This window comes from Takifugu flavidus, chromosome 6 (assembly GCF_003711565.1).
Source record: "Takifugu flavidus isolate HTHZ2018 chromosome 6, ASM371156v2, whole genome shotgun sequence".
NCBI classification, from domain to species: Eukaryota; Metazoa; Chordata; class Actinopteri; order Tetraodontiformes; family Tetraodontidae; genus Takifugu; species Takifugu flavidus.
The window spans coordinates 5,042,501-5,060,155 of NC_079525.1; the positions used below are offsets into that span (position 1 = coordinate 5,042,501).

The 17,655-nt window shown below is 45.9% G+C and overlaps 1 protein-coding gene across 6 annotated transcripts in view; it reads left to right on the top strand.

Moving 5' to 3' along the window:
• Positions 1-16,306, top strand: part of LOC130528082 (caskin-1-like) — a 21,383-nt gene extending 5,077 nt beyond the window's left edge. Inside the window, exons 2-22 of one of the 6 annotated variants that reach the window (XM_057037044.1) lie at positions 770-821; positions 1,759-1,856; positions 3,071-3,216; positions 3,379-3,474; positions 4,135-4,256; positions 4,366-4,474; positions 5,432-5,540; positions 5,751-5,845; positions 6,563-6,677; positions 7,354-7,632; positions 8,205-8,303; positions 8,382-8,569; positions 8,957-9,038; positions 9,487-9,557; positions 10,274-10,378; positions 10,794-10,895; positions 11,029-11,167; positions 11,273-12,069; positions 12,526-13,153; positions 13,296-13,860; positions 14,471-16,306. In XM_057037044.1, coding sequence (XP_056893024.1) covers positions 770-821; positions 1,759-1,856; positions 3,071-3,216; positions 3,379-3,474; positions 4,135-4,256; positions 4,366-4,474; positions 5,432-5,540; positions 5,751-5,845; positions 6,563-6,677; positions 7,354-7,632; positions 8,205-8,303; positions 8,382-8,569; positions 8,957-9,038; positions 9,487-9,557; positions 10,274-10,378; positions 10,794-10,895; positions 11,029-11,167; positions 11,273-12,069; positions 12,526-13,153; positions 13,296-13,860; positions 14,471-14,555 — 4,082 coding nt within the window. In that variant the 3' untranslated portion in view covers positions 14,556-16,306. Of the gene's footprint in view, positions 1-769; positions 822-1,758; positions 1,857-3,070; positions 3,217-3,378; positions 3,475-4,134; positions 4,257-4,365; positions 4,475-5,431; positions 5,541-5,750; positions 5,846-6,562; positions 6,678-7,353; positions 7,633-8,204; positions 8,304-8,381; positions 8,570-8,956; positions 9,039-9,486; positions 9,558-10,270; positions 10,379-10,793; positions 10,896-11,028; positions 11,168-11,272; positions 12,070-12,525; positions 13,154-13,295; positions 13,861-14,470 lie in introns of those variants that run through there. The other 5 variants (XM_057037043.1, XM_057037048.1, XM_057037045.1 and 2 more) reach the window with 5 other exon arrangements.
• The last annotated feature ends 1,349 nt before the right edge of the window (positions 16,307-17,655 follow it).

Genomic DNA, 17,655 nt, shown 5'->3' on the forward strand with positions numbered 1-17,655 from the left:
TGATCACGGGTCATGTGGCTCTCTGCTCTGTACTCATTGATTCATCTGCGTGGGGGGGATGGTTCTTGTTTTTAATCCAACATAGATTGTGTGCACGTGTGGACACACACACACCCTCACACACCTTTTGGAGTATGATGTCATCTTCAGAGGGTAAACAGAACCAGCAGAACTACGAATCATTGCCGCTCTTTAGCAAATTACAGTGAAAATTAGAGTGTGAGAGAAGGATGAAGGGATGAAGTGCGGATAGAGCTGCAGAGAGAGGGAGAGAGCGAAGCTTTTCCCCAGATTACAGAGCAGCTACAGATTACGCCCAGTGGATTATGAGGGTTTGACCAAACTGAAAAAAAAAAAAAGTACAGACAGAGAAACAACCAAGCCGCTCTTTAGCATGTACATGTGTTTGGACTTTTGATCATTGCACTTTCCTCCTGTCTGTTCCAATCAAGGTCATCACATTCACACGTGTGCGCACCTACACGGCACACACATGGACAGAGCTGGACGCAGATAAGATCCAGACATTTCTGACATGAAACAACATTTCCTGAGTTTGGATGATAAGTTGCCTGGACTTCCTGTTTTTCTTTCTTCTCCTTGACCTCCATTAATGGCAGAGTGGAGAATCTATTTTAGATGTGTAACTGTGCCAAGTCATCCTGCTGGACCGGAGTATTAGAACACCTAGAAGCTGAAATGAGGCGTCAAGTGTTTGTGCTGATTTTCTCTTTCGTTCTTCTTTGTTTGTTTTGTCTGACCCTTCCAGAGCTCCTCGGAGCAGCAAAGAGAGTGAACGTCAACATCCAGGATGCTGATGGGTGAGGAAATGAAATCATTCTCCTGTCTGCCATTGATTATCCACTCAGTCCACTTACATTGCCGTTAGCATTGACCGCTTCAGAAACTGCCATCAAATGAACTTTATGTCTTGGGTCAGCTTTTAGCGTGCAGTCTCAGATTGCCTGGTTCTGATGAACAATGATCAGAACGATCCCTGTTCGCCGCCGCGCTGGTCTGAGCAGGAAGTGGACCCGGTATTGATGAGTTCATTTGGCTGCCAGCCTGATTGTGTGCGGAGTTCACCGTTAATGATGAAATACCTCAACTGATCTGAAAACCACCACACCAGCAGCACCAAACTCTGCTTTTGGACTGTAACAGGCATCTTGGAAAAGGCCATGATCCCATTCTGACATTGTCCTAGTATCAAATATCATCATAACTTCATAAAATGCTCAAATCCCATCATTAGCATGTAACACAGCCTGCATTGCTCAAGCCAGAAGCTGCCTCTTATTAACTCAGGCTGTAATGCTATAGATATGGACTATATTTAGACCTGGCTGGTCGAGATTTTTCTCTGCGTGCACATGCTTGGTTTGCAATTGTGTTCCGTTTGGTTCGGTCACGTAATGAAGATCTTTTTGTTACGCTGATTGGAATCAGATAATTGGAGTCAGCTCCTTGTGTAATGACTGATGATCCGTTGGTTTGTCTCCAGGGCCTGGCCCTTAAATTCACCAGGGATCTATTAGACACACACACATGCACTGTGAGTGCACGCTTGGCTCTAGGGTAGGGAGATTGCTTATTAATGGAAGTAGGTCATTTGCCCCCTCCTGTCTCTCACACAGAGCTGAGGGGCGGAGTTGCACTACGCGGGAGATTTCTTCAGCAAAGTTATACCGTGCGGTTTTTTTTGTACTGCATATGTGGATGTGTGTATTTTTGCACATAATCTGTGTCTGTGTGAAGGTTGGCGCCGCTGCACCACGCTGCTCTGAGTGGTAACAAGGAGCTGATCTCACTGCTGCTGGAGGCGCAGGCAACAGTGGATATTAAAGACCACAAAGGTACAAAACACAAGCAGATGTTGACGATGTCCTTAAAAACTCACCGTTACCATGGAATAAAGCACAGTGGCAGCCAGGAAACAATCGCAAGTAAACAGAAAAAAAGCAAAACAACCCAGAGTACTTGTGTTCTGCTTTGCAGATGATCAAACCGCGCGATGCAATAAAAATCGGAGCCTTGAGGAGAATCAAAAGTGCCGTCGCGGTTGTTGGTTTTTGTGTGCTCAGCTCAGTAGACAAAGAAGTGAAACGTTCCAGGCACTGAGAGCCGCGTGGAAGTGGAGCGGCAAATATCTGCATTTCATACCGGCGGAATCCATAAGGAAGGAAAAGAAGAAGAGATCTGGGGACAGATGGGAGATTTAATCCCTCCAGTAGCAGGGACCAGTTGAATTCCAGCTTTACCAGTTATGTCTGGAAATACTAGGTCATACCAACTGCCCTCACCATCCTGATAGGGGGAACAATTCCTTCATTGCCTCCATTATTGTTCACTGCTTCTGACCTTCATCCTCTTAAAAGTCACAACCCCGAACTTCCTGTCTTATTCCCACTTGGCCTCCACACGGAAGGTTTTTATGGCTTTGTTTTGTTATTATCAGCAACATTCTGCGAGACCTTTGTTGTCATGCAAACACAAAAATAATCCTCCTTAATCTGAACGTGCACTGGTATTTCACAAATCCATCAGAAGTGGGCTGGTGTCACCTCAACAAGGTGAGCCGGAAATCTGCACTTCCTGAAGAGTGATTCCACTGCTCTCACGCTCTTTATTCTGCAGTTTTCTCATAGGGGCTTGGGTTGATGCCCTGAGAAAAACATGCTTGCGTGTCTGATGAAATGGTCGGACAAACTTCCTGCAGGATTTGGCTGCAATGCCCAGTTTCCTGCGAAGATCTTGTCATCCAGAGAAGGAATTATGGCCATGAACTTTGGCTCAGAGCATTTCATTATGTTTGATAATCTAGTCTAACATGCACAAAATATGATGCTCCTCCGTTGATTATCATGTTTAAATTTTAAATAAATGGTAAATATTTTTGCCTGCTTGTTTACGTCCACGGAAACAATATTGGAATTTATGTATTTGCATGTGCTCTGCGTGTCTCTTTATACTGTGTTTGCACGTTTGTGTTGTCGTGTGTACGTTTTGCTGTGTTGTCATGTGGGGCTGTGTGCTCTGGTGTGTGCTCTGGTGTGTGTGTTTTGTGTAGGGATGCGTCCTCTGCATTACGCTGCATGGCAGGGGAGGACAGAACCAATGAAAATGCTGCTGAAGGCGGGCTCCTCCGTCAACGGGCAGTCAGACGAAGGACAGATCCCTCTGCACCTGTCATCTCAGCATGGACACTACGACGGGGTAACTGTGTGTGTTCTGTGCGTGATGCGAGGTGTGTTTATCTGTTGCGTGCGCTCAGTGATGCATGTGGGACCTGTGGTTGTGACAAGTTCAAACATTCAGAAGCAACATCCGGGGATTCTGCGTGCTGCCTGTGGAGGTGACCGTGTGTTTGCGTTGCAGACGGAGATGCTGCTGCAGCACCAGTCGAACCCCTGCATCTCCGATTCAGCTGGGAAAACGCCACTTGACCTCGCCTGTGAATTCGGACGCGTTGCGGTGAGTGTCTTTTACCCGGATGAAGTCAAGCCCACAGGAGAAAATAAAACAAGAAAAGGAGCTGAGACAGACAGTCATTGAGGTTTAGCCACATAAATGCAGTTTGATGAAACAGAAGGGAAATGAAACTCCGCAGTCTTACAAAAAAGTAATAAAAATGCAGCAAAAAATCGTTAATGTCTCCATAGTCCTGTGAAACAGTTTGAGCATCTTAAAGCTGTGATATTTAAACTTTTAGCATTTAAAATCACTTATTTTTAGTCATGAAACACTCTTTTGTTGCCGCCCCATGTTCATGTGTTTAGACATGTATTTTTATCCCCATACAATAATGAGTGTGAAAAACAAAACTGTGTGTGTGTGTGTTTGTGTGTATGTGTGGGAGGCAGGCTCATTATCTTCTGTTCTGTTGCCAGATGATTAAAATTCATGAAATTAAAATCCAGTTTAAATATCACATCCAAACTATCGCGAGCTGTCCCCCATTGCTCTAAACAATTGTTCCATTCCAAAATCTGCAAATTCAATTTAACCTTCCAGCCAACGTTAAACACTCCCACTGCACCCACGAGCCTGCTGGAAGGTGATTTTGGTGCACAGAAGAGACAACGAGTGTCAGCGTGTTTATTGTCGTTCACTTGGCTGCGTCTCTGGTTGCAGGTGGTCCAGCTCCTGCTCAGCAGCAACATGTGTGCAGCCATGTTGGAACCAAAACCCTCCGACCCCAACGGCGTCTCACCTCTCCATCTGGCTGCCAAGAACGGACACATTGATGTCATACGGTGTGAAAACCCTTCTCCCTCCTTTCTTTCGCCTGTCCTGATATTCGAGTGGTAGAAATCCTCTCCAGGTGAGAGGAATGAACCTAAAATGTGCACTGCTCTGTTGCAGATTGCTAATTCAGGCTGGTATAGACATCAACAGACAGTCGGAGTCTGGAACAGCACTGCATCAGGCTGCACTCTGTGGGAAGACGGAGGTGGTCCGCTTGCTGCTGGATGTAAGTCCGTCCGCCTGTCTCGCTCTCCGCCTGTGTGTCTGTTGATTGTGTTGACCAAGAGCAACTGTTGTTGAATCCTTTGAGCCCCAACTGAGCAACTTCCCACCTCAGCACTTGGCATCCGTCCCATGGAGCTGTGTGATGAAGCCAGCAGGATGTTAGCTTCTTCCTTGTCTGCAGCATTCTGGCCGCCATCCCAGCTCTCGTGTGTGTTCCCCTTTGTTCTTTTATGTTTTTGTCACCTTTAAATGAGTTTGCAGACCAGAATGCAGATGAGATAAGAGTAATCATCTGAGGATTTTAAAGTAGTTCTCTTAATTGCTCCATACTTGTGTTGTGTTGTGTACTGCCGTCAAAATGGCAGGACACGAATGTGGATTAATGGACAAAGTGACTTCGGATCCGAAGCTCGAGGGTTTGAATCCCTTCATGGTGTTTGGTGGAGCAGTTTTTTTGAAAATCATGTTCCAGGTGACAGAAGTGATGAATGGTGTTGTGACTGTCTCCTTGAAGGAGTCAAACAACTCTCTATTTGCCGTCTAATCGTCTAAGTGCCGCTCGACAGCCTCTGTGTTATATCGCACATTCAGTGAGCACGGGTAGAGACATTCAGGGTTTGGAGAGGAACTTAGATTCTTCCTGCAGCTGCTCTTTCCGGATGTTGATGTCCAGGCATTTAAAATCTGCGTTTGACCTCTCATTATCTCACCTTGTCATCACGTTAAGGTCATACCGGATGAGGTGTAAATGGGGGTTGAAACATCTGGACAGGGATCCAAGGACACTGTTGGTAGTGGCTGGCAGTTGTTGTCTAAGGCCACTGTCTGTTTACAATTCTGTATTTTAGCTGAACACAAACCATCCATCTTCGCTGCCCTAAATGCAACCATGTGCGTCCTCAATGTGTGCATGTGGTTTCACTCTTCAGCTCGGATATTTCTGTCCTCTCCCATCCAGAGCGGCATCAGTGCAGGCGTGAGAAACACCATGAGTCAAACAGCTCTGGACATTGTTAACCAGTTCACCACCACGCAGGCCAGCCGAGAGATTAAACAACTTCTGAGGGGTGAGATCGTCAGCGCAAACACGCAAAAGAAAAAAAATCCTGTGTGTCTTAAATCTCTGATGGCAGACACGATGCAGGAAGCGTCTCAGATTTAACCTCACTCACTGAAATATACTCCCATTTCTTTGGCTCCTCCTCCCCCAGCTCTGTGTTCTGCATCCATGCAAGTGTGAAAATCTCTGCTGACAGTCACTATCCCCTCTTTTCTAGATGCTTCAGCTGCGATGCAAGTACGCGCACTAAAGGATTACTGCAACAACTACGACCTCACAAGCCTCAACGTTAAAGCTGGCGACATTATCACGGTATATCACGGGTGTTATAATGTAGATGTAGCATGACCGGCTACAGAAATCCATCTTTCCACCGACGTAATTTGGGTCCTTAGTGGATCATGGGTTTGAGTCAACACTGTAGAATGAAATATAGTCGCAGCCCCAAAGCCCAGCATGTGTGTTGATGAGAATATGTGGCCCAACAGACAAGGATGTTAACACCTTTGGAGTATCTTCAGAATTTAAAAAAAAGCAGTGTTAAAGGGCACTGGTATCAGCATAACAGCTGTTTAAGCCACTCTAAATCGACCTGGTCCTACTCACTGGTTGCTAGGGGTGCCAAATGGCAGACCGCGTGGCCTAATGGATAAGGCGTCTAACTTCGAATGAGAAGATTGAGGGTTTGAGTCCCTTCGTGGTTGACAGATGTTTCACTACTCAACATGTCCCTAGTAACCTAAATGATTTTTGCTTGAGTTCCTGTAGATCTAAAGGTTGAGTTTGTTGGTTTTTTAAATTAGTGAAAAGGAAACTTTGGTTTGTTTGCATGCTAACATATAATAGCCATTGCTCATTCCTAAATGAATGAAGAACCTTTGACCTTTCCAACTTGGCTTACTGTTTATACAACCAGGTCTTCCAAAGCCACAGTTTTCTCTTCATGGCTGATTGTTGAGGTCGACTCAATTGAGGGGAGATACATTTTAGTGTAGCTTGGAATTTTTATCTGTGCATAACTGTTGGCAGGTTTTGGAACAGCATTCTGACGGGAGATGGAAAGGCTGCATTCATGACAATCGCACAGGAAATGACCGTGTAGGCTACTTTCCTTCCAACATGGTGGAAGTCATCAAGAGGGCAGGTGACAACCCACATCACAGCTATGTCTCTGTGCGTGTGTGCCTGTGTGTGTGTGGGAGGATGTCTACATATTTGCATGTGTGTGAGTTCTGCAGCTGCTGTAGATAGAGCTGTGTTAGCGAGCCGCGGCATTATCATCAGCCTCTTTGGGAAGCCCACCCATCTCCCTCACCTGTCAATCATTGCCATCGATCAGACGCTGGTCGTCAATGGCTGTCAACCCTGCTCCCTCCTCTCTTCCTCTTAACTCGTGCTCCTTCTGTTACCATTCCTGATCACTAACCAGCCGTGGGGGCATCACTAAAAAGTGACACTTGTGCCAGTCTGTGTATTTTAGGAAGTTTCTCAGCAGAAATGCTTATTTCCTAAGAAATGGGCACCATCTAAATTTGGATTTTTGGCATGTTGACGTCACTTGGTAGTGTACACCCCTGCTCTAAGTTCTGCTTTTGTTCACATTCTTAATTTTGGTGTATTTCTAAAGTGTACTATAATTTTATTTATATTTATAGATATATTCCTTGTGGATATATGGATGTGTTAATTTTCTCCTATTTTGATTTTAACCACTTACTGTGTTTTTTCACTTTTTACTAGTTTTGTTTTACATTGACTGATCAGTTGTTGTGTTGTTGTTGTTGTTGTTTTGCGCCTCCCTCCTCCGGGCTCTTGCCCAGGTTACTCCCCTTCCCAGCAGTGCCACACCCTCCTGCTCCGCAGGCCTAACCCCTGTCCCATTGCGTCGATCAACGGAAACTCGTACCCCCCCACCAAAGTCCTCCCCCTGCATCTTCCGTCCCCTCCTCCCTCTCACCACAGCACACAATCCCTCCCTCGGTTCTCCTCCTTCGGGTACGTTCCTCTTCCCATCTCTCCTCCTTCTCTGTCTACTCCTCCTCCTCCTCCCCCTCTTCCTCCTCCTCTGTCCACTTCTGAGGAGCGGCAGAATCAGACAGGTACATACTGTAAATACAGTAGAATCACTGCAAATCATATAAATAAGAGCACACGGTTACACACTGTTTGATAAGACCCCACACAGATAAGAGTATATGTGCGTGCGTGCATGTGTGTGTGTGTGTGCATGTGTAAAGTTGCAGAAAGTTCAAAATATTTTTTTACTTTCTTGGACTGGGAAATTAGAATAATAATATACTACTACTACTAATAATAATAAATTATTGTTGTTACTATTGTTATAGCACGGGATCACAACGCAATTGTGAAAGTAAAAGAATGTGAAACCTTTCTGGCTCCATTGTGTTCTAGATGGCTATCTATGCAGATATGACAAACATTCCCATTGTTTTTACATATTTCTTTACAATTTATTATTATTTTTAGTAGAATCTCTGTGTTTATAACTGTGCTCAATGTGTGTTACTATACATGTTTAGACATGTGTGTACGAGTGCATGTGTGTAGAGTACATACATGAGGTCAGAGACAGAAAACAGCTTTGAAATCACAAAATACTGAAATTGTGTGTTTGTGTGTGTGTGTGTGTGTGTGTGTTTGTGTGACACAGGTTCACGTACAGCAGAGCCAAGTCCTCAAGGTTCTCCGACTCTGGGACAGCAGAGCAGCACCAGTGAAGACATCTGGGTTCTACGCAAACCACTGGCAGGTAAAAGAAGGCGTGAAAGCTGTTGTTTTCCTTTGAGCCTTAACTGAAATCTGTTTGTCTCTGTTTGTTTGTTTGGAGGTGGGGAGCGGAGCGGCAGCGTGGGTAGCATTGGAAGTCTCCGTTCATCCAGCAGCTTGCAGAATTCTGGAAACACACATGTCCTGACCACGCCTGCACCCAGTCCTCATCCGGCAAACACGCCAGGAGGGGTCAACACGCATGGGCTCAACGCTCCAGGCCTGCATGCACAGGCCGAAGGCGTAAAAGTAAGAGACATCGGGCATCTATTTGAATTCATTTGTTCATGCCTGCTGCTTGCAAACCTTCCTGGAAACAGCAACAAGTTTCCAGTAAACAGAACATTTTGCTAACCACAATTTTGTTTCCTGGACAGGTGTTCGTTCATCTGCCAATGAAAGAAGTATTCTTTATAAAACTAGTGTACAGAGACAAAATAGACACACTTGTCTTGTTTAACTGCAGGCAGGAGGAAATGGCACAAGTCAGACTCTGTTTATATTACTGTATGTACACTGAGCTTACGCACCTCTGGGATCTGAATCATCCTCCCTGAGTAGATGCATCATTGTGCAAATGTGCATATTTGTGTGTGTGTGTGTGAACACACTTCTCTTGTGTGTTTTCCTGTTTAGCTCCTGGCCACGGTGCTGTCTCAGTCTGTTAAAGCCAAGGAACATCTTCTGGAGCAGTCACAGTCTGTTGAGCAGTCAGCAAGTAAGAGAACGCCCTCACCACAAAGTCATCGTTTCTGATTCAAGTTTCCTCTCTGGTCCTTCGATAACTGCTGTACTGGTGGCTGACAATTTAAAAGAAAAAAAATCAGGGTTCTTCACAGTTCAACAGGTGCCTCAGGGTGTATTTGGATCGGTTTATAGATGTTTTTTCCCATTTTTTTCCCAGCCTGCTTCTCTAAAGACCAGCTGTCTGTTTATATCAGATGCAAGCAGTACTTCCTGCTCCCAAGCTTGTAAAATAGTGATTTGAATCATATTTTATTTATAAATGTTCTGTCAAATTACATTTAAAAACAGACTGTTCTTTGATGAGGTACAATCTGTTTGGCTGTCGTGAATTATTAAAACCTAGGTGCTTTCGAGCAGAATCAAACCTGATGCTTTTTCTTTCTTCGCTGTGACATTTTCTTCCCCGCCTCCACGACAAGGTTCGTCTGCCTCCACCACTGTCCACGAGCAGCGGTCCTTTGAGCGGAAGGCAGAGGAGGATGATGGGAAAGTGAGTTTTCTTTCAACAATGAGCGCTGCCATCTCTTCTTTATGTTGCTCCTGTTTTCTCTCAAATGATATTTCAGTTTGAGAGAAAGATGCCGACCAGGGTGGGATCAGTCGGTGCTGCAAGGTACCTGAACAGATGACACCCTGAGGATCGGGCATGTGAGCGTGTCACCATGGAGACAGGCAGAATGACAGACACATCGAGGATTCGGTTGCTGTCTTGCCTTCTGTTCCCACTCCTCCACCCCCCACCCCCCCAGTCCCCACAACCTGCCGGGCACCCACATGTTGCGGTTTCGCAGTGCTGAGCTTTGGATTCTGCCTTTGTGCTAGAAATAGCTACCTAGTTTTTCTGATGTAACCACGCTGTGAAGATCAAACACAGTCTGTTAAAAACTTTGAAACGCATTTGTATTGTTCATTACTTTTCAACACAAGTGAGATGTCTTCCTCATGCGGAAGTTGATTCTTCTGTAGTTGGTGCGGTTCTTACTGGCAGGTTAGGGTTTTAGAAATATGCACAAGTAGTGTCTGCCATTAGTGGACTGTGTTTTGATCTAGAAGCAGGCAGCAGTTCTCTGTTCTCTTGTTCTGGAAAGGGACAGTAGCTCTCTGTGTTCTAGAGACAGGCACTACTTCTCTGTGTTCTGTACTCCAGAAACGGGAAATAGTTCTCTGTATTCTAGAAACAGACACTTGTTCTCTGTGTTCTAGAAGCAGGCAGTAGTGACGTGGCTGGGTGAGTTTCAGCTGCAGTTCTACACTACCCACTTCCTCACCGCGGGATATGATCTAGACACCATTAGCCGCATGACCCCTGAGGTAAGGTCATGATCCCTGACCCCCTCACGCCCCACCCTGCCCTGCCCCTTTGTCTGTCAAGGCCTCGCCAGGCACAGCTCCACTTTGACCTGGATGATGTCATCATGAACTCCATTGTGTGTGTCACCTGAACCCCTCCCAGTGTGAGTCCTGAACCAGTCACTCCTCATTCTCTGTCTGCTTCATTATATTATTTTGATTGTTTACATGCCTTTAGAATGGATGTGATGCAGAAAACTGTGTAACAGGACAGACTCTGTCCTAGGGACAGGGGCCTATCCAAAGCCCCATATACCCGTACTCATATTACAGCTCATGTGTGAATGTCAGTCATGGATTTCAGGTCCTGTTCATTAAAGAACATTTACAGTAGCCGCTAAATTCCTGATGTGACTCAATGCGCCTTGAATTCAAGGACCTGACCGCCATCGGAGTCATGAAGCCTGGACATCGAAAGAAGTTGATGTCAGAGGTCAGCAAGCTGCCCACCACCGACTGGCTGCCTGACCACAAGCCTGTAAGTTTCTAATGTGTCAGAGAAACAGAAAGGAACACACACACACACACACACACCCACATGCACGCTACAGTCCTGTAGCCTGTGTGTACCTTTTAACATTTGGCTCTTGCTTGGGGGTTTTCTCCTTTAGGCCAATCTTGCAGACTGGCTGTCTCATCTGGGCCTTAGCCAGTACTACCAGGTTCTGGTGCAGAACGGGTACGAAAACATCGACTTCATTTCTGACATCAGCCTCGAGGATCTGCAGGAGATTGGCATCTCAAAGCTCGGTAAGCCAGCAGAGTGAAGATGGGAACTAAAACGTAACAGTTCATGAAACAAAGACTGTGTAGAGCATGAATATCATGTGTAAATAGGTTTTTTTTTCATTTCAGGCCATCAGAAGAAGCTGATGTTGGGAGTGAGGAGACTGAAGGAGCTACAGAGAGGCGAAATTAGCTTGGAGCCTCCTTGCAGCCCGTCTATGCCTCCATCCAGTCCAGGTGGCAGCGCAAGCTCAGAGCCCCGCAGGGAGGTGAGGAGGCAGAGAGAAGGAATCCCCAGCCCACTGGCCAAACCTCGCCCAGTTCCCACATACCCACAGACCCCTCCCCACACGCCGACCCAAACTCCACCGCAAACTCCGCCACATTTTCGCACCCAGCAGGCTTCGCCCAGGGCACGGCCACGCCCCTCCACCGGGATGGCCGCTGCAGATACTTCTGTTCCACTGCTCTGCCTCCCCGAGGAAGAACGGCGGAGAACTAACAGTCTGATTGGCTCCGACTCAGACTCTCGATATGCCACCGTGTGCCGCAGCAGCTCTGCAAATACCGCCACCCCTAATGATGTCACTTTTAACCGCAGCCAATCATCGGTCGCCCTGCGTCCTCGTCGGAAAGGTCGGCCTCCGACGCCACCTAAACGCTCTTGTTCTTCCATTACGGGGGGTGATGGGGAGGGAGACGGGCCGGAGGAGGGGCTTCTAGGACTCCCACCGTATCGAGAGCGACGAGCAAGTGACTGTGGCAGTCTGGGGTCGGCTTTAAGATCTAAGGATTCAGGAAGCCTGGAGAGATCAGAGGGAGCTTCTGGGAGCGTTCGCAGCCTGGCTGCAATGTTGGAAACGTCTCTTGGGAGCGGAGCCAAAACCCTCCCGAGGAATCTGGGCGGCAGCAGTAACTACCTACAGGTGGGTCTGTTTGTCAGGGGCATGAATGACGACGAAGGAAGCTCCGCTGCTTTCTCCCATCCTGTGCTGGTGAAGATTTTGAGGGCCAGATTCTGCTCAGCAGTGACTTGTGCTGAGGTTTCACCCCCACAGCCACCTGTCGAATCACAAGAGGAGCTCAGCCGGCTGTGAAGCTTCACTCTTTTATGGCATCGGTGTGATAAAATGACATCAGTCGTCTCTGGGGCAATCTGAGCAGAGAGTGCCTGAATTTTCAGTGCCTACCAAAACAAAGTTGAGGATCAGAGCATAATCGCGTTCCTGGATCCTACCACTAGGTGGCATTTGAGATGTTTTGGGGAGTTTGCTGTTCCTGCTGTTCCTGTTATAGCAGTGCCATCTGTAGTCTGTCTTGTGCCAACTAATCACATATTTTGTTTATGGCTAAAATGCATATTTAAAAAATATGATTTACAGGTGAGTCCACCCACGCTTCGCCGCCAGGCAGGTGCAGGAGGTCTCGGATGTGAGGAGGATGATGTTTTGAGTCGGCGGAGGACCATCAGTGGCCCTGAAAGCCTCCCTGTTAATGAGAATGACCTGTTACCACGGGAACAAGTTCCAAAGCGACCGGAACCACGGCCCCGTTCCACTGTGGGCTCCTCTTCCTCTTCCGAGGTCACAGACGGAACGACGACGCTCCGAAGGAAGCCGAAGCCGCCGGTGACCACATCTGACGTGCCGGCATCGGAGGCTTCCACTGTTGTTACCGTGACAACAGGCTCAGACACCATCCGCAGGAAACCACGGACATCTGAGCACACAGAAGGGTCCATTCAAAGCAATAACCAGTCAGACTCTGGAAGAGAAGTGCAGCAAAACGGTGGCGTGGTCCTGAGGAGAAGACCAATGTCGGAGGCCTCTGATAGGACGGAGCCCGGCCAAGAGACCTGCGAGTGGATGGAGGCTAGAAAATCCCTCAAGCCGCCGGTGTCGCCCAAACCGTCCACGGTCAGCCTGAGGAAGACTCAAGCTGACCCCCCAACGCCGACCCGCAGAGTCCCTATACCTGGGCCTGAAACTACGGAGACGGCACAGAGCCCAGGTGAGATGCAAGAGCAGTTACTCAGTTATTTTGGTTACAGACATTTGCTGGAAATAGTAGAGTTCACAGAAATAGTAGAGATGTTCACAGAAAAGTCCAGTGCAATAGCAAAAGAATCATGTGATATTTCTTGTCTGAACAGAACCCAAGCGTGTTCCTCCTCCTGTGTCGCCAAAACCCCGTGGACCTCCTACTGCCCCTAAACCAGGCAAAGCAATAACATCAGCAGCCATGAGCCCGTCTCCTGCTGCCACCAGCCCATCTGCATCCAGCCCCACAACAATTCCCAAATCCTCCTCTCCCTGTTCTGCTCCTCTTCCAGCTCCTGACACTCCTTCAGCCCCTTCCCTCTCTCCAGGATTCCCAGTTACCTCCCCCTCTCCGGCACAGAGCCCCTCCAGCCCCTCTCCTCACCCTGTGAAACCTCCCCGCTCCTCCATCGCCGGCCTTTCCATTGACCTGCTGGGAGGACGGGAGGTAGAGGAGGAAGAGGACAGGAGAAGAGAGGAAGAGGAGAAGAGGCTCCAGGCAGACCACAGACGTAGGAGGGAGGAGGAGGAGAGGAGGAGAGAAAGGGAGAGAAATGTTGAAGTCAAGCAGGGGGAGGAGGAGGAGGTGCATCATCGTTTGGAGGAAACCAGCGCCTCCTTGGCTGCAGCGGTGGAGGCTGTGGAGCACAAAATCAAAGAGGAGGATGCTGAGAATGAGTAAGTTTTATTTGTCGTGTAAGAAGCAGTGAAACCACACAGTGATTCACGCTCAAGTCACAACCCAAAAACTGGAGCTGCATAAAGAAATATCAAGATTCTGTTCGCCCGATCAACCTTTTCCTCTGGTTTTTCAGTTGATGGGTGTATTATGAGAGCACATTTTGTAGATTTGGTGACTATTGACGTGAGTAAAGTACAACATTTGGATAAATATTTGAGTCCAACAGCTTTACTGTTGGAGTTAACAGTGTAAGACCTAACAAATGTAAAAAAAAAACAAGTCTTAAATGGTTTCACTCTCGATTCTGTGAAACCTGTGGTTTCTGTGGAAACAGGTTTCTTGGAACTAAACCAGTCAACAGTGTCTGTTTACATGGTGAAAAACAACACATTAGATTTCCTGGATTTGCTATAATTTTTGCACCAGAGCCCCCTGACACGGTATTTTACGTTCCAGTAACTTGATGTTGCGTCATTGAGATTTTAGGGCTGAAATATATCAAATGGAAACTGTGGAGAAAGCGTGAAAGCTACAGTAATGAATCTAAGGTTAATGGAGGGATGGATGGATGCTAATGAAGAACTGTTGTGACATTCCTCTTCGTAGTAAGAAGACTACAGTGTCCATCCTGGACGACATCGGAAGCATGTTTGACGACTTGGCAGACCAACTGGATGCAATGTTGGACTGATCTCCTGCCAGCATTTCCCACCCCCCCACCCCCCCTTCCCCTCCCTTTCCTCTACCATACGTAGGTGTGTGAAGAAAACTCTCTTGATGCTCAATGCTGGTGCTCTTAGCTGTCCGTGTGTCCGAGCGTATGTCCCTCCAGCTGGAACGCTTCTCGTGTAGCCTTGTAAAATATGTCGAGGAGGGAAGTCCTATGTGGCCTGATGCAGAATGCCTCTCAACATGGGGAGGCTGCTCCCACACAACCTGTGACCTCCGCAGCCCAGCAAGTCACCATTGCCGCCACCGCCCAGCCTCCGAGCGCTGCGCACATCAAGAAGCACAATCGTTTGTGTCGTTTCATCTCTACGGACTGTGGCAGAGATCCTAACTCAGTCTGGCAGGCAGGCAGACAGACAGATAGATCAGCATATTGCTTGCAAAAATGAAGGTTTAATGGTTTACTGGCTGACAGACAGGCAGGTAGACAGAAAAGGCACATGCAGATGAGAATTTTTAAAAGCACAAAGACAGACAGGCCGCTTTATGGATCTGTCTGACTTCTGAGATGTCAAAAGCATTTATTTTGCAGAAGAATCTATTTGTCTCCTGTATGAGTGGAGGACTATGGTTAGCCAGACTTCCTGACCCACGTGTTGTCTCTCCTCACAGTGTTGTTGTTGCTGTTGTTGTCGTTACAACCCCGTCTGATGCTCATGTCAGTGCCCCCCACCCCCACTCGTGCAATAGTTATTCTAATGATCAGAACGATGATGTAGACGCATGTCCGTGGACTTTAACACGCACACAAACACACACACACACACACACACACTTAAACATATAAATGTTCATTACATTGATTGTAATCATGATTGTGCTCTGCTTTGTCAGCGGAGGTTGTCTGAAAATGGTCTGACACATTTACACACATTAACATGCGACATGCACATACTGGTATAAAAAGCACTCTCATGCGGTGTATCCCTTTGTCCTGCTGCAGTGAACTGTGTTTTTAAAAGATAATCCTATATTTCAATGCTATATGTAGTACATCCAGTATACATACAGAGTTTATATTATACAGTATCTGGGTATATGAACTGTTAGAGCTCCCTCTAGTGTTGGTTAGTGGAACTGTTTTCATTCCGCCTTCCTATCTTGTTTCCGCCTCTGTTCATTTGTCAACTCTGCATCTCTTTGTGCCTTGGTAGTGTTCTTTCATAATTTCATTGTATTTTGTCTTTTGTTTTATTTATATTTATTCCACATTGGATTCTTTTTTCCCCGTCTGCTTACGTGTTACAAGTAGCATTTGGGTTGACCTGTAAGTTCTATACAGTATGTTCCTTAAAATCAATAATCCTGTTTACAGTCCTCCTGTATTAATTCAAAAGCTGTGTACAAGCCTATTGCAACCCCTTTCCCTCATCCTGGTTGTGGGCTTTTTCCAGATCTCAGTGGTTACCCATGTAGGTCAGACAGTGGATCAACCAATTGTTCATCCCAACAAAGAGTCCACTTGTATTTTTATGCTCTTTGAAAACAAAGATATATTTGAGGGACAGATGATTCTGTGTGAATAAGTAAAATAATGTTAAATAACTTCAGACTTTGAATTAAGGTGAGCTGACTGAGCCTGTACATTGATGGTTGAGTTCTGGATGTGTTGTGATGGCTGTTGTGTCATGGTTGGGTTTAAATTCTATTTCTGCTGTGAAGATTCATTTCTGTACAGCTGTGATCAGAATAAATGTGTAAATTAAACCGGAAGTGACTGGTAGAAGAGTGATTCTTTAAAAAAAAAAATACGTTGGGATAATGTACTTTAAAATCAACAGCGGGTACATGGTTGTTTTGCAGAATGCCATATTTATTGATCAACATCCATGCATTTCGATGACGAGACTATTCCTGAAGAGGAAATAACTTTTAAAACTACATTGTTGGAAAACTACAACTTCCATAGTTCTGTGTATTTATATTTGACCGAAAGTTCGACGACTAAATGACTGTATACAGTAATATGACTATTGTGCGCATTCGTAAAGTAGAAACAGACATAGAGTAGTTTTAAAAATTACTAGGTACCACCTTACTTTTTTGGTAAAAGCAGTTTTTAGTGTTTTTAATTTGGCTGAATTCGGTCATGTAAACGCCATTGTGGTTAGAAATTTAGAAGACAGTCGTGATACTAACGAGACATCGGTTAAAGAACACACCTGCATCCTCTGTGGTTGCAGAACATGACTATATACTTCCGAGGTTTTAAAGGGGACAATTTAAATTAATCTAGTTTACAGCGCAGTTTGTAGATACTCCCAGACACTAAGTGGCAGTAAGCACGATTACTTCCTGCTTTACACCGGAAAGAAGCAGAAGAAGAAAAGGAAAAAACCGAAAAAGCAGAAGAAGAAATCCTTTTCTACTTCAGGAAAACTCGTGGTAGCATCGCCGAGTTCACCTTAGCTCTGCCATTTGATTTCTCAAAGTTATTCATCGTGATTGCTAACATGACCAAGTGGGATGTTTGTTATCGGGCTAACTGGCCACCGGAGAGGACTTGTATAAGTAAGCATCGGTTAAGTTTTGGGTTTTAGAAAAGTTAAAACACCGCGTTTCTCTGCGAGGCACCACGTGGTTGTACTGCTGAAACTTCCAAAATTGTGATTCTACCAACTTCTAAAATAAGTCGAAGATTTCCTCGGCAAAATTAGAGCTACAGTTGTATTTATTCAGAAAGCGGGTGCTCTGCAAGATAGTTTTATAAAACTAGACGGCTGTGAAAGCTCGTAATATGTGCAAGTGTGTTGACCCTTTTATGATTTCTCCACATAAACAGATGGAGTTTGGTGTGGTTTATTAAACCAAATCGGAAAATTTCTGGACCCTTAAAAGTGGAAGTAATTGAGATGGTGAGTTTGTTTTACCATGTTAAAAAGCATATCTAATCTGATGATAGACTAACCATAAACCTTTTGACACCTTATTATTATTATTATTAAAGAGCTTCCCAGCTGCTTATTCCGACTTTATTCTGAGGCTGGTTTGTCGATGCCGTCTGTTTCACGTTGTCTTTTCCTGAAATAAGCTGTTCTATTCACTGCTCTACAGACAAGAAG